The sequence below is a fragment of the Equus caballus genome, chromosome 4, assembly GCF_041296265.1.
Source record: "Equus caballus isolate H_3958 breed thoroughbred chromosome 4, TB-T2T, whole genome shotgun sequence".
Taxonomy (NCBI): domain Eukaryota; kingdom Metazoa; phylum Chordata; class Mammalia; order Perissodactyla; family Equidae; genus Equus; species Equus caballus.
In genome coordinates, this window is record NC_091687.1 from 18378583 (window position 1) to 18401456 (window position 22874).

General features: G+C 45.7%; 1 protein-coding gene across 1 annotated transcript in view; it reads left to right on the forward strand.

Moving 5' to 3' along the window:
- Positions 1-22874, forward strand: part of ABCA13 (ATP binding cassette subfamily A member 13) — a 408916-nt gene that overhangs the window by 184124 nt on the left and 201918 nt on the right. Inside the window, exons 36-41 of the mRNA XM_001496546.5 lie at positions 2071-2208; positions 3230-3410; positions 5711-5929; positions 12244-12440; positions 16443-16600; positions 17925-18155. Of these exons, the coding sequence (XP_001496596.3) occupies positions 2071-2208; positions 3230-3410; positions 5711-5929; positions 12244-12440; positions 16443-16600; positions 17925-18155 (1124 nt within the window). The remainder of the gene's footprint in view (positions 1-2070; positions 2209-3229; positions 3411-5710; positions 5930-12243; positions 12441-16442; positions 16601-17924; positions 18156-22874) is intronic.

A 22874-nucleotide genomic window follows, 5' to 3' on the forward strand; every position in this document is an offset into this window, starting at 1 on the left:
ACCTCTCCTCTCTCTCCCCTCCATTCCATCCCTGCAACCATGCCCCTACTTCAGGCCCCATTCTACTTCATCTGGACCATTCAGCGTCCTTGTGACTCCTTCCCAGGCCTCTGAGTGCCCCCGACACCTCTGCTAACTTGACGTCTGTAACGCCCATCACCAACTTGCCCTCCCGACAGATGGTGCTCCCTCATGCCAGCAATGGCAATGATGGAGCATGGTCGCCTGAGCAGGGTCCCTTTGCAGAAAACTGCTGCTTGATGATCCAGAGGGAGAGCAAAGCAGCCCCCAGCATTTGCAGAATCGCTTTGCTGATGTATTTGTTTGCTGATTATCTCCTTTCATTTCTACAAACTCATCATTCTTGCATGGGGACGGGACCTTCTTCTATTATTCCCACTAGGTAGTTGAAAAGTGGGGTGCAGGAGCTGAGGCAGGTCTCCTCGCTTGTTTGAATCAAGAGCAACTTGTTTGAAAGGGCGACTGAAAGTCTCCTTGCTGTTGCACACATGTGTTCAGATGGGCAGCTACTGAGAGAGACCTGCTGGTGGTTAATTGTATGGCTTCTGTAGCTTGCCAGTCTTGTGTCCTCAGAAAAGCCTTGCTGGACCCCTCTTCCACTGGGAAGGGAAAGGTGATAATAGTACCCCCACATTGGGTAGTGGCAGGACCGTACGAATCAATACAAGTAGAGACCTTGGACAGTGCCTGAAAGAGAGAGAGTGTGGAATGCTGGCTGTGATATGATGTAAACATCCATGTGCTGCTTATCCTCTTCCTACTTAGGGATGCTTATTAGTTGCTAGAGTCTTGGAGGATACCCTGCCTGCATTAGCATTGTAGGGCTGCCATAATAAGTATACAGACTGCATGGCTTAAACCACAGAAATTTATTCTCTCACTGTTCTGGACACCAGAAGTCCAAGATCAAGGTGTTTGCAGGGTTGGTTTCTCCTGAGGCCTCTCTCCTTGGCTTGTAGATGGCTGGACTTAACCCTGTGTCCTCACATGTCGTCCCTCTGTGTGTGTGTGTGTCCTAATCTCTTCTTATAAGGACACCAGTCAGATTGGATTAGGGCCAACCCCAATGACCTCATTTTACCTTAATTACCTCTTCAAAGACTCTTTGGCTTAAATACAGTCACATTGTGCGTTACTGGGGGTTAGGACTTCAACATCTGCATTTTGAGGACACAATTCAACCCATAACGGATGCTAAATACTAGACAGGGTACCAACTCAACACCTCCCTTCACTTTCAAAAGATGACAGGCCCACATATTTTCCTTAGTGATCATCTCTTTGCATCTTTGCATCTTCTGATTAGAATGTGTGAGGGGTTGCGGATCTCTCCTTTGCTTGATGGTCAAAGTGCTAACATAGTCTTCACGTCGGCCTTTATCTCTTCAATCACTCGGAGAATTTAGACCATTCATCAAACGTAGGCTAGAATGGATGTGTTCGAGAAAATCGCGAAGGGTTAATAATTAAATCCACTTTAATTCTGACATATAATGAGGGCAAAGTGACTATTAAGAGGACTGAAATGAATTTGGAGAATACATTTGCAGAATGTTGGCATGTCTCATATGGAAATGTTAGTATTATGAATTATTCTTATTTGTTGAAGTCTTAATTGAATAATGCCTTCATGCTTTTAATCCATGTCTGTTAATCCGTGCAAACATCAATGATAGACACAAGTAGAGTGACAGCTAAATGACAGGACAGTGGAACACGGGGTGAGGCTTTACCCGGGGAATGTTCAGCAATTATTCAATGGCACTTTTATTATTAATAAATACCTGCCTGTTTCTTGGGCACTGCTGAGAAACCCTCTTAGGCGAAGTGAGCAGGTGGCCCTGGGTCGGCTGAGGAGGGAGTGTGAGCGCCCTCTGCACGGCTAGTACTCTGTCGCCTAGATTGTCAGTGGCTGGTATATGGGATGTGTACTGAACATGTGAACATGGAATAACATTTCGTATTGACTAGTTAAGATATTCCATTCCAGAATCTTCTTCTGAATAGAAAAAATAATTGGCCTGATTTTAATTGTCTCTTACTTTTTAGGAACATTCGGTTTAAGAAAACCATGGTATTTCCCCTTTACCGCATCATATTGGAAGAATGTGTGTGGTTTGTTGGAGAAAAGGCAATTCGCTCTGAGTTCCAATCTGTTCTTCTTCAACAAGAACTGTGACAGTAAAGGTTTGTGAAGAGTAGCATTGTTGGATATGTGTTTTTCCATTGGGTCAGTTTTATTTTTGTTTTTCATTTCTGGTCGAGCCTTTGTAACTCTGTGCATTGTTCCTGAGGGACCTCTTTCAGTCCGTCTTGGGCTCAGAAACATGGCGATGGAGCCAAGTTGCAAGAAAGAATCCACTGGTGATGTTTATTTTGCTTGAGCCCGGGAGCCCCAAAATCTTAATCCTCCCTGTTGTTTACACTGCTCCCTATGCATTACATGCATTTATGTCTAGATTACAGTTCAGTAAAATGAAGCTCCAGTTCTAACGTGAAGTTGTGTAAAAAATAAAAGCAAAGGTGGACAGCTACCAGGTGTCGTGCAATTTAGGATTTTCAAAGTGTTTCACACATGCTGGCTTATCCAAGGCCTCTGTGAGAGAGAACATGGCTGCCCCTTACCAAGGAGGGGCACGCATCCCAGAGCAGGGCAGGACCGGTAGCCTGTGCTCCAGTCATGCCCGTTCCTGGGGCACTTCCACAGAAGCCCAGCTTCAGAGGGAATCTGCAGATAAACAAGCTCCTGTCAGGATAGTTTTATACCATAAGTCAATATTGTAATTTTTTTCCTGATTACACAAATATGAATCCTTTTAGATAATTTGGAGCACAGCAGGCACCTATTAACTCTTACCTCCTGGGGGACTGTCACTCTTGGACATTTTGGTGTGTAACTAACCTGCCTGTTACTTTCCCTCTGCATATGTAAAAACACTTGTGTGTGTGTGTCTGTGTGTGTGTTTATTTTTATTTTCTTACAAAGTGGTCAACATAAGGGTACAAAGCTTTGTAATCAGCTATTTCACTTCATTCTTGCCATTATATAATTTGCCTTTTGATTTTGGTAGAGAAATATTTTGAATCGCTTTGCAAGTTTCACAGAGCTAGCATTCAAGCTCAAGGCAGCCCACCGAATTATTCAGTGTGAGCATGATTTAGAATGCTCTTGAAGTCTTCTCAGGGTGAATGTGCATCTTCCTCTCAGGGTCAATGCCGCAGAACAATGAGGCAGAGCTGGAAGGAGGCCCCCCAGGCGTCGCTCTGATGTCTGTGACCAAGGACTATGAGCGCCACAAGGCAGCTGTCCAGGACCTCACACTCACCTTCCACAGAGACCAGATCACCGCCCTGCTGGGGACCAACGGCGCCGGGAAGACCACCGTCATGTGCGTCCCATGTCCCCTCTATAAAGCACGGGGCTTGGTTCCTCACAGTGTCAGTTTACCGTGAGACAGGATGCCAGGTTTCTTTTCTCCTTCTTTTGTTTGGAGTCTCAGTGCAGAGTTTGGAGGCATAGAGGAAAGATAGAGCCCTCACTCCAGAGCGGCCGTGTGCTGTCCACCGACAATTACATTGTAGGTCTGGAACAGATTCAAAGGCAGCAGGGGCATGGATTCTTTTTTTAATCTTTAATTCTTTTATTTCCTAAAAGTAATTCACCATGTTTTTACTTTAGTCTTTGAAAGTCCTATGTCACTTTTCATTTTTTTCTTACAAAGTTTGATTTTGCTTGCATATCTATAGGAAGATGAAATTCAGAATGGTGTTTACCAATTTTTTAAACACCTGAGTATTTTTTTAGTGTTCTGCTTTTGGTGTGGCTGTGTTTTTGTGAAGGCTTGATTTTTGGCTTGGGATCCAGTGGCTTCAGATTTAATTAAAGAATCAAATCCTGTGATCCTGGAGAAATAATGAACTCAAATGTTCATGGCCACAAAACAGCCCAGAGCTGGCTGTGGAAATGGGGCTTGTTTAAGGCTAAACCACCAAAATTATTGAATTTCTCTTTTGAATAAGCCACTTACTTCTTGTTTTTTTCAGTAGGACTAAAGCATGCTTAATTAAGATAATGAAAAGGACTATTTGCCTCAAACTTATTAGCAAAGGTAGAAAAATAACGTACATAAAACTTCAAAGATCTCATACAGAAAGTAAATTGAAAGAAAAAAATGCAAAGTTTTCTCCTTTCCTTGGATGTTGAAATAGAGTGGAAGAGCCCGCTGAGTATTTTTCTAGTGTTTTCAGATTGGGAAAGTAAACATTGCACAAACAATGACCGGAAAGCAGCATTGCACGTCGTGCTTTTACTAATGCACATTTCTTACAAGGAAAACCTGGCGTTTGTGTTTAGCAGAACGATGAAAATTGAATTTGGAGTTTCTCAATGTTTCAGGGTTCGCTTACTGCATCGCCTTTGGTGTGTGTTTGAAGTACGTCAGGAGCCATCCTTGGGGCTGTGTCTTTCTGGCGGTTCTCAGATGACAGGCCAATTAATGAGCTGGTCATCACTATTTAAAACAAAAAGCTCTGAGACACATGAGGAATGTGTATCCACTATGCCATAGTATCCCCAAAAGAGGCTTGAAAATAAGCAAACAGTTGTTAATCACATTTATTGAGGTGTAATTTATTTACAAGAAACAATTTCTGTTTTAGTGTATAGTTTGATGAGCCTGGATACAGGTTTGGCTACAGTTGGAAAAAAGTGCCATGGTGGAGATGCAGAACATTTCCACCCTCTCCGAGGTTTCCTGTGCCCTCTTGACCCTGGCCCCCGTGACCCCAGATTTTCAATTTGTCACTATAAAGTAGTTTGCATTTTTTAGAACTTCATATAAACGGAATCGTGCATGGCTTCCTTCCCTCAGCACGATGCTCAGAGATTCACCCGTGTGGTGTCCTATTGGCTGTTTGCACTTAGCATTTCACTCTGTGCAGGCACCACAGAGTGCTGACCTCACTGCGCTGGCCATGGAGGCTGTTTTCAGTGTTTGTCAATTGCAAACAAAGCCACTATGAACATCTGTGTAGATCGCTTTGTGTGGACACGCATTTTAATGTCCTCCCGTAAGTACTCAGGAGTGATTTTCTAGGTGCTGTGGTAGGAGACTGTCTAACTTCTTAGAAATGAGAAAACAGTCTCAAACGTAAATAATAAGCCTCCTGAACCATGGAGCCCAGCGGGGCAGTCCTCAGGCTTCCTTTGGTCGAGGCAGACAGGTGAGTTTCTGGAGATGCTCGAGTTGTGATGGTGTTGACACGGACAGATGGCGTGGGCGCAGCAGAAGGAAGACCTGGCCACAGTGTTGGGAGTCAAGGTGTGCGTTTCTCTTGACTTTTGCTTAATTAGAAGGACTTAGGTAAATATGCCATTTCTTCAGCCTGTTTCCTCATCTGTAAAAACAAAGTTGGATTTAAAATCTTAAACTCCCATGCGACTATAATGGTCTATAGTCACAGCATATCATAAGGGTGTAAAACATTATCCTAAGCCCACATTTCTAAGATTAAGCCACCCAACATCGCGCTCAACCACCTCCAACTTTTAACTGACTGTGTAGGAAGTAGGGCGGTGGAAGGTGTGCACTCTTTGCAGGGTGTGTGCATCGCGCAGAGCTCATGGGGTCACTGGTGTTCGGAGCAGCAGCAGCCTGTGCTCTCCCTGCTGACTTATTTTCTCTGGCAGATCCTTGTTGACGGGACTCTACCCTCCCACTTCGGGAACCATCATCGTCAACGGCAAGAACCTGCAGACAGACTTGTCTACGGTCAGAAAGGAGCTGGGGGTGTGTCCTCAGCAGGATGTCCTGTTTGACAATCTCACCGTCCTGGAACACCTGCTGCTCTTTGCATCCATAAAGGCGCCGCAGTGCACCCAGAAGGAGTTACGTCAGCAAGTCCATAAGTCAGTAACTGTCACCTATTTGCTCCTCCCACCCTCTACCCTGTGTGAGTTAGTGAAGGGTATAGAAAGAGGTGCTTTACAAAAATCTCCAATGTCTATGTTTATGCGAAGAGAAAATTAGCAAATAGCTCTTAACCCTGGAACTATGACACAGCCAACAACCCTGGGAATACCAGAGAAGCCCTCTCAAGGCAGACGGAATTGATTTGATTTGTCCTTGAAGTGGGGATAGACAGGAGAGTGTGACACAGGCTGTTGGTGGAAGTTTTGTGTCTGGAGCGTGGGTTCATGTGGGTGTCCTGAAATGAAAAGGAGGGAGAGGGAGACATGGGAACTGGTTGTAAAGAAAAGAATTAGTCATGCTGAGGAGTTCAAACTTTATCATGCAAGTAGGTGATCACGGGCAGGAGAGGCCGATCAGCCTGAGATCTGGGAGACTTATCTTGCGACCCTGGAGCAGATAGTGTAGCCATGGGAGAGATGGGAGACCGAGGGGCCCCTGAGAGCAAGAGGTGATGAGAGCCTGGTTTACAGCTGAGCCAGTGGGGTTCAAAGGATGCCCAGAATTGAAGACCATTCAAAGTGAGAAGGAACAGTCCATGTTGACCAATTGGCTGTCCAAGGTAGTGAGAGGAGGAGTCCAGGAGGAGCACTGAAGTCATTTTAAAGTGGAATAGCATGAAGAAGACCAGAGTAGAGAACACATGTATGGGGAGAGGTGGAAGGGAGTGGGGTAGCCAGGATGGGCCAAAAAGGAAGATTCTGTCATCTCGCTGAGGACTGGTAGAAGCTTAGACCAGAGGGAGAAGGGAGAAACCAAGGTCCATGGTCAGAAAACAAAGTGGCAGTTGAGGGAGATGAGCTTGGAAGGAAGGATTGGAGGGAGAAGGACAGTAGCCCATGTGGAATCGTTAATCCAGTGGCAGAGCCATCGATCCTGAAAATAATGGCAGTTGTCTGCCTGTGCTGAGCTCTGCTCCCTCCAGAGGGTGTGTGGCTCTGGGCCCGCGAGGTCAGCATGGTATCCTTGGCATTCTCGATTTGACAAAGCAGAACATCAGCCAGGGCCTGACATGGAGGAGGAAGGAGCTCTTCTCAGGCCACTTCCTAAGCGTAAATGCTAATTAACTGCACATATCTCAGAAGAAAATGGGAATCTAATGAACTCTTATACTTTACTGCTTGTTACCGTCTTAAAATATTTTTGCCAGCCTTATTTTTTAATGTAAGGATTTCTGGTTTGCATGGAGTGACGGCGAAGACGTGCAGGGCTTGGGTGGTGTTGGTTCTGCATGACCCTGTTTCTTCCATGTGAAATATAAAAGTATGTGCTTCCACCTTGATGGAATTCGACCTTGATGCATCCAGCCCTATGACAATGAGCAAAAGAGGAATGAGTGTTAAAATTGTTACATATTTTCTGTACCTCAGTGATGTTATTGGAAACCAAGTGAAGCATTTGAAACGATGACCAGCCATGTAATCCTGCCTTTTGCGCTGCCTCTCTGTCCCCTTTGCTTTGTACTTCCGTGGCCACCATCCAGGTCACACCTTCCCCACCTCCTTCTGCAGAGATGCCAGGGATCCAGCTGGCCCTTCTGCCCCATTCCTGCTCTGCAAAGCTGACGTTTGTACCCAGCCCACCACCGGCTTTCCCCTGGATTGTTGCAGTAGCTGCTTTCAGCCTGTGCTCCTGTGGCTTTCCCAGGTACCCACCAGGCTAGTCTCCATGTGGTGACCAGGGCTTCTTTAGAAATGTATTCAGATCCTGTCACTTCTCTGCCAACCAGCCTTCACAGACGTCCCATCTCACTTAGAGGAAAACTCCAAGTCTTCAGCGGCCTATGAAAGCATAACTGATGGCCTTGTGTGCCCATGACTGTCCAGCTTTATGGCTGTTGTCCCAGATTATTAGTATCCACTTCCACCCCAGAATTCTCCTGCTTTGGATGATACATGATAAGACCTCTATGAGGCCTGCCATCCTCACCTGCTTCACCCCACTTCTATTGTCCTTCATCTCACTGCCAGTCACATTGGCCTTGCTGCTGCTCCCCGAACACACAAAACAGTGTGGGTTGGCCTCAGGACTTTTGCTCTTGCCACTCCCTCTGCCTGGATTGCTCTTGTGCATTCCCTGCTTGGTGCAGCTTGCCTCATGGCCCTCAGGTCTCTGCTCAGACAGTGTCTTATCAGAGAGGATTTCCTGGGACGAGACTTTGATGTGAGGTGCACTTGTGGCCTCCTCCTCGGGCTGGTTGCTGGGCTGCAGAATCTGGGGATGCAGGCCTCTGGGAAGGGGAGACTTGCTGGAAGGAGGACAGGGGTTCTCTGGCATGTTTCTAGTGTTGTTGCTCCAGCTACAGCTCAGATATTCATTAGGGGACTCCAAGGATCTGAAGAGAAATGAAGGCAGTGAATGCAGGTGACAGTGGCTTAAAAATACCCTCTCAGGGCCATGTCAGGCAGGAAGGCAGGCAGGCAGGGAGATGGGTGGGCAGGCTGGTGGGCAGGGAGCATGTGGACTGAAGGAGCCCTGGCTCCTTATGGAGCCGGGTCCAGAGCATCAGTCCCTAAAGGGATCTTGCCTGAATAAGTTCATCCTCAGACGAAGATGGGGAGAGTTGCACGCACGAGATCCTAGAGGGGCAAAGTTAGCCAGTATTGCAGAAGTTCTCTTGTTGGAGATAAAAACAAAACAAAACAAGAGCACAAACCCAGAATATGGTGAAGGCACGCATTACTCAGGGGTCAGGATCTGAAAGCAGAACATAATGTAAAATCCCCATGGTGGGTTACCTTGGAAATCTCCTAGTGGAGAGCGGCAGTGGAAAATGATGTTCTGCTTCTCCAGGGTGAGCTGCTGCACTGTGGTTTTCTTCCCCCACCCCTGGGAAGGATAAGTATTTCTTTGGATGATCTCAACTTGATATAGGTGGCTGTGTTTAGGGGGACCAGCTATATGACAAATGGGTAGGGTACAAATCAGATCTCTTGAGATAGATGCTCACAATTTGAGGGTCACATGCAGATTAAGCCTGAACTGATGAAACTAAGCCTCCAGGGACATAAGTTCATAAAATCAGGAATAGTGCCACACATTTTATTTTAATGATGATTTCTTCCTTTTTCCCCCCACTCTCAAAGTTCACGTTGTTGGCAGGTTAACTGGGCATCTGAGGGTATTCTTTACTGCAAGGGGGGCTGGCTCACATTTTCACCACACCTTCAGAAGTGGCTGGTAGTAATAATCATGCTATTGACTGTGGAGACAAATATTTAGGGAGAACATTTACTTTGTGCTATTTAGGTCTATCTTAAATTTGAGAGGATACTTAATGAGAAATGGCTGTGCATTACTAAAGAGAAAATTGATTATGTACAACCTAAATTCTTTTTAAAAAGTCACAGGTTACCTATTTTAATTTAAAAAATGCATCTATTCTGGACCACAGCAAACCTGACTATGGTTGCAATTGGGCTTAAATCAAGTTCCTAACAACTCTGTATGGGCTTGATCTTCTTATCTGAGTGTAGGAAACCTTAATAGTTATCAGTTCGCTGCATGTTACCTAGCAACAAAGCCAATTTGCACAAAGGCAATTGGAATGAGAACATGTTTTAGGACAGATGTTCTTAATTAGAGGGAGCAAAAACTGAAAACATCTGATTTAGAGCCCACACGCTCCGTCTTAGGCTCCAGTAGCACTGCTTGGCTTCCTTCATGCGCAGCTTCATTAAAATGTGAGTTCAAGAGAGATAGGATCCTGGTAGAATCTTTACAGTGAACATTTGTTGAGTAAGGTCATTACTGTTTTGCCCTTAATTTGGCCTACAGAAGATAGGAGAAGTCAAGAGGGGAGCTTTATCAGGCCTTTAATTCAATGAGATGTTGTTATGTAGTTAGCTTTAGCACTTAGAATTCTGGCATACTCCATGGGACTCAAGTTGGAGGCAGATTTGTATGACAGTGATGAGATCGTTGAGGGAGTGAGTGCAAGTAGACAAGAGGAGAAGACAAAGAATTGAGCAGTAGACATGGCAACATGAAGAAGATGGAGAGATGTGGAGGGACCAGCCAAAAGATGAGAAGGAGAGACGAGAGGGGAAGGAGAAAGACCAGTCCATTAAGGAGGAGAGAGTGGTCAAGTGCATCATATGCTGTCGAACATAAAGTAAGACGATGTCTGAGAAACGGTCTTTGGATTAGTATGTGGAGGTCATTGGTAACCTCGATAAGAGCAATTTTAATAGCATGATGGGGAGGAAGGTCTTATTGGAGTTAGTTAAAGAGATAAGGAAAGGAGAGGAATTGGAAAAAGCACTTCTTTCCAGGAATTTTGCTGCAAAAAGGAGCAAAAAGATGAGACTGTATCAAGATGGAAAAATAATGTCAAGAGAAGGGTGATTCAGATGGAGAACAAGCAATTGAGGCAAATAGAGAGAAGGGTGCCTTGCTGGACCGCTGTCTTGTGTTCAGCAGCGGGGAAGGATCTGTGGAGAGGGGAGGGACTGACTGTCCTTAGAGCACAGCCGGCTCATTTGAGACAGTAGGAGGCAGAGCAGAGCTATGGACTTTGCACTCAGAGGTCAAGGGAAGTAGGACCTCATGTGAGTGAGGGACAGTGGGAAATTGAGTTTGTGCGGTTGAGTGATTGCTGGAGGCAGGGATTCACCAGGAAAAAAGATGTGGTAGTCAGAAGAGGGCACCTGGAACTGAGCCTCTGGAGGGGCTGTGGTAACTGGAAATAACAAGGCCCAGGGTGTAGCTTGGTCGTGAGTGGACCAGATTGGGTTGAGGTTAAGATAAACAGAGAATGGAGGTGTTTTTGGTTTAACATAAAAATGTTATTAGGATAGGCATGATTGAGAGCGTCTAACATCTTACAGATTTGACTTTCTGTTTGTTTTCTTAGCCGATTGATCTCTGGTTAATGTGACTAACTTGGGCTCCAGATTCACCTCCTCTGCTGTATCAGAATCACCTGGGTTGGGAGACATTGGTGGCCACGTCTAATTGGGAATGAAGGTCAACACAATTGCCTCCTGTAAATGAACCATTTGTCCTCTCCTCCCAACTGGGGTGTTGTCAACAAAGGGAACACCTGAGAAGCCAGAGTGTAAATTACTGCTATACATTTAAGTTGAGAAGTTTACCCAGCAGAAGTTGCACTGTAACACTTGGACTAAACATAAGGCGGATAGACTGAAAACTAGACACTGAGAAGCTAGTGTGAGCTTATTCTGGGTCAGGATGGGAAGTATATAAATAACGAAATACTTACTTAGTGATGAGGCAAGCAAATCCTTGGGATTTCACTCAAGTCTTTGCTTAGGATTCTGGAACATTCTAGGACCCAAAAGTTTTTGAAGCTCAGCTGTGTGGAGCTCTTATAATTCCTCTCTTCCTCTCTAGCCTCCTTCTCTCTGACTGCTTCTTGGCAATTAGGCAGTTATAGACATGCCTGCAGCTCAGCAGGGAGGAAATCCACTTTGGTTTGAATGCTCAGGGAAAGGTTTCAGGAAGGTATTGCTTAAAGTGAGTCTTTAACCATGAGTAATATTTAAGTAGGTGATGAGAGGGATAAGTATTTGTGCGGAGTTAATAGGGGCACCATGGCAGAGAGTGAAAAGGTGATTTGTGAAAAAAGAGCAGACCCACAGAAGGAGGTGAAGCTTCCCATAGGGAGGCTTTCTTTGTGCTGGGTGTCTGAAATCTGGAACTTTCGAGAGTCATTGATAGAGAAGAGGACAGCTTATTCTCACATTAATGACATCTGATAATTTATACTTTGCATGTGGTGTTTCATGGGACCTCCCAATTACTCAGCCAGGAAGGTGGGCTTATACAAACTTAGTGAATGTGGGCCAGAGTCAGAGGACTTCTCTGACTCACCCTTCTGGTGTGTGGGGGCTGGGCCTCTCCTTTCCTCCTTCTGACCACTCTAGCACATCAGCCATTCCACTATCCTCCATAGTGTCTTGAGAGAATGTAGGTCCCTTGGAGGGAGGTATGAGTGATATGAAGAGAAATACTTCTCCAGGGTGGAGATAAGGATTTTCCAAAAACAATTCCTTCCAGATCCTGCTAACCAGGCCTCACACTTGGTCCTTTGGCATGATTCCATCTGAACCTCAAGAAGGTCAATGCAGCTGTGTCAGGACTCATGTGCACATGTGACATCTAGGCTACCTTGATGTACCCATGGATTATGAAGATCTTGGTCATTGCAAGTCGTTATTTATGGAGTGAAAGCTGAAGCAAAGCTTTCAGGTGTTCAGGGGGAACAGTGAGGGCTTTGTTCTTATTTCAGAACTCTTCAGGATGTGGAGTTAACGCAGCATCAACACAAGCAAACCCGCGCCCTCTCTGGAGGCATGAAGAGAAAGCTCTCCATTGGCATGGCTTTCATTGGCAAGTCAAGGACCGTGGTTCTAGATGAGCCTACCAGTGGGGTGGACCCTTGCTCCCGTCGGAGCATCTGGGACATTCTTCTCAAGTACCGAGAAGGTAGGAACTGTAAATCATTCTCCTTTGTCTTCCCACAATGTTGTGGTGCAGGAAAGGGATGCTGCCATACGTGGAGAACCAAATCATGTCCCGAGAAGGATCCATTATCCTGTTCAGAAAAAGAAATTTCACAAGATCTTATAGAGATATATCCACTATACAACATCTCTTTATGTTTGATCTTTTAAATTGATCTTAACAATAGTGTTATCAATGCATGTTATACATGATTTCAACTGAAATTATATTCATCCATATAGTATCCCATTCTGGAGTCATAGATTATTAGAAGAGATGTTTTAGTGATAATCTGGAACAAGCCCTCCTTTTCTTAGGTGAGGAAACCGAGAGAGATAGATGGCGGTGTGATTTGCTTATTGCCACAGGAAGTTCCCTGAGCCACGGGGACCTGGGGCTCTGGTTTAGAGGTTCTGTATTTCTCACTTGCATTGTTGTGTGTTTCCAACTGAAGGCCTTGGATGGGCAGTTATCAGTTTCCAACTTCTGATTCTTTCTGTCGTTCTGATAGCTAGGAAGCATTGCTATAGGCATTTCATATAGAAATGTCCTTATTTGGAAAGAAACATGGAGAATAGGGAAACATATCCTGGTACTGCTAAACAAGGGTAGAGCTTAAGTAGCAGAGTTAATACAGAAAATCTTGGAAAACATTGTTTTTCTTTTCTCTTTTGCCTTTTGAGTACAAGACCTCGTTCTGACTTGACCCGAAGCCTGCACCTCCCTGGGAGAGATCAGATTTAGCTATCTAAGAAAGGCAGAGACAAAGAACCAGAAAGAAGCCCTCTCTTTCTTCAGCATTCAGAGGGCTATCCCCAGACGACTCAAGTCATCAAATTCTTGCCTTAGGGTAGAAAAGATGCCCCTGCCTGTCACTTAAAGCTTAGTTATACAGCTGGGAACAGAGAGGAAAAGGATGGCACAAAGGAGATGTGAAAGGATGATCCTGTTCTTTTTGTCCTAGTAATTTAGGGGGATTGTGGAAGGAGAAGAACAGGGGGAGAAGCAGGAAAACGGAGTAAGTGGATATGGCTTTCTATTCCCTTCTGGGCATTGGCCTGGGGTGGGTGATTGCACCAGAAAAGGAAGGTCGAGTCAGTTGTGTGGGCTCCTCTGACCTGGTGTAGTCATATCAAAATTCATGAAGGCGAGCAGAGCGCTGGGGCCCAGGGAGGCACCCACAGCTGGCGTCTCACACTTTCACGGATTCACGTGCTTAGCCACTGAGAGGGAGACAAGGCCTATTAGGGATGCTGCTTTCGAGGGACGAGGTAGCCCCTTGCAGCTGGCTGGGAGCCAGGGCAGAGACTCAGGGGCCGGTGGCCAGCTGGACTGAGGTGAGGCTGAGAGAGCAGGGAGTGCTCCGTGCTCTGACCTGACCCTTTCTGGGGCATGGCCCAAACCATAAAGTTTAGGGGGATAGCACCAGGTGGTCTCAGTCATCACCTAGAGACCACAGGACTCTGGCTGCACTATGCCTGAAGGTCCTAACCCTTGCCCATTGATGAGATCCCATAGCCCTCCTTTCTCTACTTACCTAAGTGCCCTTTGGGGATTTAAGTAAGAAGGAGCAGAAATGAGAAACCATGAACCTTCTTTGCAAGAGACCCTGAACACCACTTAAAGGAACTGATGAAATTTGGGGATAAAACTAAGCTTGACTAAATAATTTCCCTGCCATCCTGAGTGCAGCCTGTGAAGAAGACAGGTGAGAGGCAGACAAATAAATAGATTCCATCGCCCCTGCATGTGTGAATTACAGCTTGACGTAAATCCCGCAAGGCTGCTTCTCTTGCTTATTTCAACAATCAAAGATGGAGTTTTCAAGGATTAGCTGACAGAACATTTGAGTCATGAGCATAATGATAACTTGAGAGAGAAAGCCAGATATATAGTGAAAGTCTCAGAAACAGCTTTCTTCAAATTCTGTTATTATAAATTAAATATTTTCTTGCCATCCGTGGTCTTTTAGCAGTGATTTTTGTCTTTGGAGGGCTCCATTGGAATAGTCCCGGTACTGATTGAAGTGCAAAGTCAACAGGATGAAAGCAGATTAGGTAGGCGGTACTAGAAGGAAAATATGTTTCAAGAATCAAAATGTAAACCGGTTTCTGGAAACAGCCACAAACCTCAAGGTACCTGCGCCATAGCTTTGTGAAACAGATCTAAGGATTGCACAAAACAAGTGTTCCCGCTGAGTAGAAAGGATTCCCCTGTCAGAGCACCAGTGCATTTGGGGCTCATCTATGTGGAATGTTAGCTGTTTCTTGCTTCGTGACATGCGGCGCTGAGCTCTTGATTGGCCCTGGTGCTGGTACTTTCGTGCCTCCCTTTGAAGGTTAATGAGGAAACAAAAGACACCAGAGCAAATTATTCCGTAACAAATTCCTCCAGTATATCACACTCCTGCTCAATACTTCCTGTATTGACCCTGGAGAAATTACCACATTCTTCTGGACTTCAGTTTTCCCATTTGCAAATGGAGACGATTGCACCATCTCAGGATTTTTTGAGAAGTAAATATACATATATTACAGTGCATGCTGAGTATCTGATAAGTGGGTGCTCAACCAATGACAGGTTATCATCGTTCTCATTAAAATAGACTAGAAAAGGTAAATGTGGGAAGTCCCACTTTGGAGGAGGGGGCTTAGAATGTGCCATCTGAATTGGGGGAGAAGCAGTAAGGCAGTGTCTTACACAGTGATACTTGTCCTTTGAGGTGTGGACTGTGTCTTGAGTTTCCTTAGCATCCACTGAGAAGCCATCATGGATCAAACATTGTGAACCTCATCCAAACTCTTTGGGAATTTAGATTCCAGTTGATTTTTATTTTTAGGCTACTTCATTGTCTGGGAACGTGTCATCTGAACTTCCAGGTAGCACTAATCAGACTGTGCAAGCTGCTTTCTCTCTTTGAACACCTGAGATGAGAATCAATCAATGTGTTTATTTCTGTTCAATAAAATAGAATAGGTACAATCAAGCTTCATGTAGGCCAGTGGGGAGGATAGAAGCTGAACGTCGTAAGACCTTCCCTTTACATAAGTGAAATAAACTGTACAAAAATATCTGCTAGAGTCTCTGACCTCTGCTCTCCTAAGGTAAATCTGAGGCTTTTTCTCTCTAAGTAAAGGTAACAAAACTTGACAAGATGGTAGAATTCATAGAGGACATATACGAGCTTACTGTTTGTTTCTGCAAAAAGTGGCTGTATCCACCGGGCTCAGTGATGGCTCTCTTCCTGGGAAGAACCCTGGCTCAAGCCCACCTCCCACTGACTGCCCCCTGCCTAGCTCCCAGAACACACTCTCTGTGGTCCATGGCTGCTGTGAGCCTTTCCAGGGAAGTGGAGGTGCTCCGCTCCTGTTACCTGTGATGAGTACGTGCGGTTACATCATCCCTGATTCGAAAGGACATCAGCATGTACCACGGCCACTTCCTCTGTCTTAACACAGAGCTAGTTTGGCTTGCTTGCACAGTATCCACTTCCATGGAACGTAGCCTTCTCTTCAAGTACACACGAGATAGTCTTCTGGAGAAGAATGAGGGGGACTTGAGTACCAGGGGAGCGACAGAGACGCCCCACCCAGCTCTTTTTAAAACAAACTTTCTCCTCTATGTCTGTTCAGTGTTCTGCCTCTGGGTCTTACAGAACAAGGTGACTGGACTCAGGGACTTTGTGTTTTGTGCCTCAGTTTCACCTTTAGTGCACATCAGACCGCCCCCTTTGTTTCATGAGGGGATGGAGGATTTGTAGAAAGCGTCATAAACCTAAGAGGAAACCACAGAGGAAAGCATTTCAGGGCCTCTAATTTGTGAAGTGGCCTTCGCTAAGTCACTTCTCCAGGCCTCATTTCAATTTTTTCCAATTTAAAACCTGATGATGATCTTTAAACTGTCTCCCGGCTCTCCCATTGGAAGGACAGGATGGATGGTGCTCTTTGCCATGCCAGTTCTGATGCCCCCTTTCTTGGGACACAGGTCGGACAGTCATCTTCACAACCCACCACCTGGATGAGGCTGAAGCGCTCAGTGACCGCGTGGCCGTCCTGCAGCAGGGCCGGCTCCGGTGCTGTGGTCCTCCCTTCTGCCTGAAGGAGGCTTATGGCCAGGGTCTCTGCCTGACGCTCACAAAACAAGTAAGAAACACAATGATTTAAGTACGTTGGAGGAGTGCCTTTCCTATTTCGGACATGGGGAACAAATTGTGACTTATAAAATAACGACATTTTACGCATTGGCTTCAAATCTTAACAAATATTTACTGAATCTAGCATGGGCCTTACACTGCTGTAGGTCTTAGGGGAAGTGATACAAAAGGGACACGTGACTTTTGCCCCAGGTCCTTAGGTCTCGTACACCTGGAGGAAAGGATGTACCTGAGAAAGAAAGGAACAGAATGTGGTAATGGTGGTGTATGTGGAGGCGGGATGGAGAGCTGACAAGGCAGGGGACTGACCGCAGGAGCTTCTGGAGGTCAGAGAAAGGGGGTGTGGAGATGGCAGGGAGTTTCGTGGCGAGCCCTGGACAAGGGCCTTCTGTGTTATGGGGGGACTGGAAAGGGAGTTGGTAATCTAAGTGGGGGCCTCTGTGCACAACGGCCCAGATGCCAAAATGCATCCCACATGGCTGAGTGGGGCACTTGGCCCCCATGAACCCGAGGTGCATTGTGACTGCCAGAAGGAATCAGAGGAGGGGGTGACGGGGTCTGCCCTGAGCATCTGGCCAGGCCGTATCATAATCCAGATGTTCTAGAAGTATTTTTCTGATGGTGACACTCCATTTAGGAGGCCAAAACTTTTCCATAGTGCAGAAGCAGAGTAGCGAGGGACCTGAGAGCTCCCTTCAGAGGTCCCATCTAGGTTACATTGGTAGCTATGATTGCCCTGTGTCACCCAGGAGTGGGCAGCGGTGGCTCTGGGGTTGGGATTAAGGAGTGTGGGCTCTAAGTCACCTCTCCACTCTTGATGGCTCTGTCTGACCCTTGGTGGCCCCGGAGTCAAGGTTTCCACTTACTTCCTCTCTAATTCAGGGTGAATATCTTGCCATTCTGAGGTGGCGCCTTTCCTCCATGGGTGGGAATCCTTGTCTCCCTTTAAACAGACTCAACCCTGTATCCTATAGACCAGTTTCTGGGCCAGAGCCGCCTTCATGATTCTCCCAGGGCACAGAGGGCCCCTTGTGAGTGTAGGCCTCCTGGAGGTGGGCCTAACATGCCTAGTAACCCAGATGGGGGTGCAGGTCTCTCCTCACCAGGTTTATCACCATAAGTTTATATGTAAAAAGGAAAAAGTACAATGTATCCTTGAAATGGCTGGTGCTTAAATGATATTTCTTGGTTTTGCTGCTTTGAATTGTAATTTCACAATAACTTGCTCACAGATGTATGCGAAATCAGTTGATGTAAATTTTGTATGTTTGGACTTACATAACTTACTCTTTCCTCACTTTTTTTTTGGATAGCCTTCTGTTCTGGAGGTCGATGACCCGAAGGACATAGCTCGTGCCACGTCTCTAATACAGACCTACATCCCACAAGCATTTCTCAAAGACAGCAGTGCCCGCGAGCTGAGCTACGCCCTCCCCAAGGATGCAGACAGAGCCTGCTTTAAAGGGCTCTTCCAGGCCCTGGATCAGAACCTTCCTAACCTGCACCTGACAGGCTACGGGATTTCAGACACCACATTAGAAGAGGTACCAAGAGATGCTCAAACATGCTTTTATTATCTATGCTTTGCCGCTCGACATTCAGCGATGTGATGTGGGTGCAGCAGCAGGGGAGGGGGTGACGGCAAACACTGTGCATTTTTCTTTATTTTCAAGTTCTGACTGGTGTCAGGCGCAATGTAAACCAGCACAAAATTTAATACACTGACAGGTGACTATTAAGAAAAATAAGTGTTTTTATATTTGAGAACTTTGGTGTTTTTAATCCAGAATCATTAGATGTCTAAACAATTTTCAATAGTAGATGGTTGGCTGGCCGTATTTTCTCACATGGAGGTGCCCTCATCTTTTCACTGTGGACCTTCTGCTCAGGGACCCCTGGCCCCATGCTGGGCAAAGGAGATGTGCAGAAGGTCAAGGGAAGCCTGCTGATTCCTGGCCAGCCTCCCAAGCCCCTCATTCTGCTTTGCTCTCGCTTGGGACTGAGCTGGATGACATCAACAACTCAGCGTGGTTTCTTCCTGGCATATGGCCAATAGGATCAGCACTGGACATTTCATCCAGGAGGAAGTCGCTGTGTTGTGTAAACAAACCAAAGTCAAGTCCTGTTCAGGACCCTTGAGGTTGGCTGTGTGTGTGAGCCAGTGTTGAGTTTTCTTTCAGCATTGTTATTATCTATAGAAAGTGCTGCAGATTGAAAATAAAAATCAAATGCTGCAAATTAAAATGAAAAGATCTGAAAGAATCTTGGAGCACTTTCTCTAACTTACCCAGAAATAGTAATAGTGCCTGAGCGGCTTTGTAATTGGTAGTTGGCACTTAGAGTCTAAACAATATTAGAAACTTTAAATAACCACGAGAATTAGAATACCACAGCTTTTAGAATGTCAAAGCCTGAACTTTCAGGTGTGTTCCAGAATGGATTTGAAGGCACACCACTGGGTTGGCGATGCGAGAGGAGAAGCAACTGCGTGTGTGTAACTCAGTGTGGTCCCAACCAGACCACGGCCATTACAACTTTCATCTAGAATGAATGGTCATAAAAGATTGTAAAACAGAGAAAATTTACAATATTATAAACTGCTTTTATGTGTAGAATGTATTTGGTTCCCCCTACACTCTGTAACATTATTATTCCTGTATTAAGGTTGAGGCTCAGATAGGCTAATTTATTTAGCCAAATCACACAGCTCGTAAATGATAGCACAGCCCTTGGATCTAGGTTTTCTGATAGCGAGTCAAGTTCTCGCAATGTGCCCATGCCTTTGTGGGTGATGCTCCGCATTCCGTGACCCGTCAGCTTTGAGCACTGCAAGCTGGGGTACACAGACAAACAAGGAGCAACCTAATGTGACCCGTGATGGATATGAGCTGCTTTCTAAAGCCAAAGAATGCAGAGTCACCGAGGCTGCTGTGTTATGGCTGGCTATCTCCTGCTGTCATTCTTCAAATCTCGACATGAGTGCCATCTCCACAGAAAGGCAGTGCCACACCCTCGGTATCAGTTCAGTTCTGCCCCTTTTCTCCCACTGCACTCTGTAGTCTACTTCATGACCCCTCTCCCCACTTGTCCTGCGTGTGTGTCGTCTCACTCCCCGGATGGTGAGACCTGCGCGCGAGTGTGTCTTCTTTGCTCACCTCTGCATCAGCAGCACCCAGCACAGTGCTCGGCGCTAGTGGTTGCTTAACAAATATTTTCTGGATGAACAATGTGGAGGATGTTTCCAAAGATACATCTAGCTTCTGGGAGCAGCATGTTATAGTGGACGGGGCATGAGCTTTGCCCCAGCCAGTTCTAAATCTGAATCACAACATCTAGGCCCTTGGATAAATCACTCCACTCTTGCAAGCCTCAGTCTTTTTTTACCTTAAAGTGAACTAATTAGAATGGTTTACACAGTTATTCCAGGAATTAACAATAACAGTTAGATGTCTGGAATGAACTGGTCAAAAATAGTAAAGCTTCTTCTTGCCTATGGTGACATAGTATGTGAAATTGCTATGCCTTTGGAGGGACATGGAATTAAATGGCATCTGTGCTCCAGGAAAAGGCACCTCTTCTCCAGGGGTTTTGGCAAACAACAGCCCAGGGAGTTCCCCAAGCCCCCTCCCCTGAGGATGTGAGTCAGGGCGGGTTTGGAGTTCTCTGTGGAGGTACGGATACAGCGCCTACAGCTAATTGAGGGGCCGGGTTCAAATGTGGCTAGACTCACAACAGTTGCCACTGTCTTCTGAAGTCTGGATAATAAGACCAAATGTTATGCCAGAAAGCTAGTGATTTGGATGGTTGGGAAGCTTGGGCTGGCACGCATCACAGTCCCCTGCAGACACAAGGAGGTGGCATCTTTAAGAGTTATTTTGCCAGCCTGGGTCACTTGGCAAGGACAAAGAAAATAATTTCTCTTGGATTGTAAGGAGAGGTATTGCCAATCAAGCCTAGACTGGTTGTGTCTGTCTCTATAATCATTCATGTTCATCAGCTCGTTTACTAGCTGCACTGTGTCCTGTGTAGATGGGCTGAACACGTCACGCGCTCACTTCCTTCTCAGGGCAGAGCTGCAGGGCCTGAGGGCTACAGGGCCACCTTTGGGACCAGTAAAATATGAGTGTTCACCCTCAGTATTTGTGTGTTTAGTTATTTACAATTAAACATAGGTGGCAGGAAGAACAGGTGTTCCCATAGGCATTTTATCTGTTGCTAATAAAGTCAGAACCCTCAGGAATCCTTCTGATATTTATCATGAAGTAGAGAAAAATTTGGTGGGGTGCTGGGCTTGACTGTTTCTTGGATTAAACATCACAGGAAGAAAATGGTGAGGAGGATCTTAATGTTCTGGGTGGATGCTCAGCATTTAAACGCTTTGTTCATTATTATGCTTTATATAACCATGCAGTGATGTCTCAAGGCAAACGTACATTTAGGAAGAGGTTTATTAATAACTGTGGTGTATGATTAAGATACTTCAATATTCTTCTTAGTGATTCCCTTCCTCTCTTTCTCCTTCTTTCCTTCCTTCCTTCCTTGCTTCCTTCCTTCCTCCTTCTCCTCTCCCTCTCTCTCCCTTCCTTTCTGCTCTTCTTTCTTTAAAATGATCAGGTCTGATCGAATTTTTAGCCACACCCGAGATTAAAACAAACAGCCTTCAGAGCAGGAAGGGTGTCAACCCACTGTTTATTTATGTTTGTGTCACTTGTGTTATCTACCAGAATCTTTTATAGCTACTTGTCTCCTTTATGAGAGTTATTTTAGCAAAAGCTAGACAATTCAATGGAAAATCCACTTAAAGTTAGCACAGAAAGCTGCAACCTGCTGAGCCTGGAGGCACAGCAAAGTGGCCTGTGTCACCCTTGACTGTGGCCACACTGGCTGACTGAGGGTGGCAATGGCATCTTAAATGCTAGGAATTCTTAACTTCTGACAGGTTTCACCTAGAAGTGGAAATTGAGATTTTCCTTCTTTTCCTCAAACATCCTGAGGAGGATGATGACCCTCCTCCGAGAATGCTGACCCGGAAGCCTCCTGAAGGATGGCCCTCCAACACTCTCTGAGCTGAAGATTTTGACTGAATTAAGGGAGGTCTCAGCATGTGCTCTGGACACAGACCCTGGGTTGGAATCCTGACTCCAGACCATTGGCTGTGTGTGTCCCCCACCATCAGGCCCTCCATTGAAAACCGGGAATCATGAAGAGCCCCAAGATAGAATTGGTGGAAGAGACTCTGAGCACAGTGCTGGAGGCTCTTCACTTTGACAGGGATCCCCATGAAATGTCCCTGGGGGAGTGGCTGGGCTAGGAGAGCCCCCAAGGGCTGGGCAATGCTGAGTGGTCCCTGACTGTGCACTGGGGTTCCTGTCCTCTTCCTTTTGGATGGGGGACTCTCCTGGGGGCCTTCACACCAGTGGACAGCTCAGGAGCTGGGAGCTGGCTTTGTGTGGGGCTGTTCCTTCTTCCTGCCCTTGGCCCAGTGACTCAGCCCATCTTGGCCCCTCTGGGTTTCTGCTGGGCTTCCTCACTTGCCAGCCTGATAACCCCTGGGATCTCACCTCCTCTGGCTTCTCTCTAACTTCTGTCCCCCTCCTCGATCTCATCCCTGGAGAGTTGGGGCCTGTTAGGAACTTTCTGGACTGTCATACCTAGAATTTGTAATCAGATTTGAAATCTCACTGCATATACCATTTTTAAACAGGATTTGCCCAATTAACAATATTTATCTTACACAGTATCCGTTTTTCCCAAAACCATTTTTATGGCTACATAATTTTTGTTATAGAAAGGTTCCATCATACAGGTTCTACCATACATTCCTCCCTTCCCCCTTGTAGGACTCTCAAGCTGTTTCCAGTGTTTCAACATTATCAATAAGATGATACACACACCTGTGAACGGGGGTCCTGCCTTCATCTCCTTAGACTCAGAAGTGCAATTTCTGGGTCTACGATATGAACCTTAAGACCTACAGCATTGTCAACTAACTGCTTCCCAAAATGATTGTACACATTTGTGACCCCATACACTTTTTACATAGGCCTCATAATCTCCTCATCATTCTGAAATAACCCAATATCTTCTGTAATTTGATATTTATCATGAAGTAGGGAAAAATTTGGTGGGGTTATTTAAAATTTAAAATTTTTAAATTTCCTAACTGATTCACTACTTAATCTCTTCTTCAGTCTCTAACCGCCATGGGAGGGAGCGTGGAAATCAGGATGAGAAAACTGATGTTTGGGTCGTAGTTTCCTGCT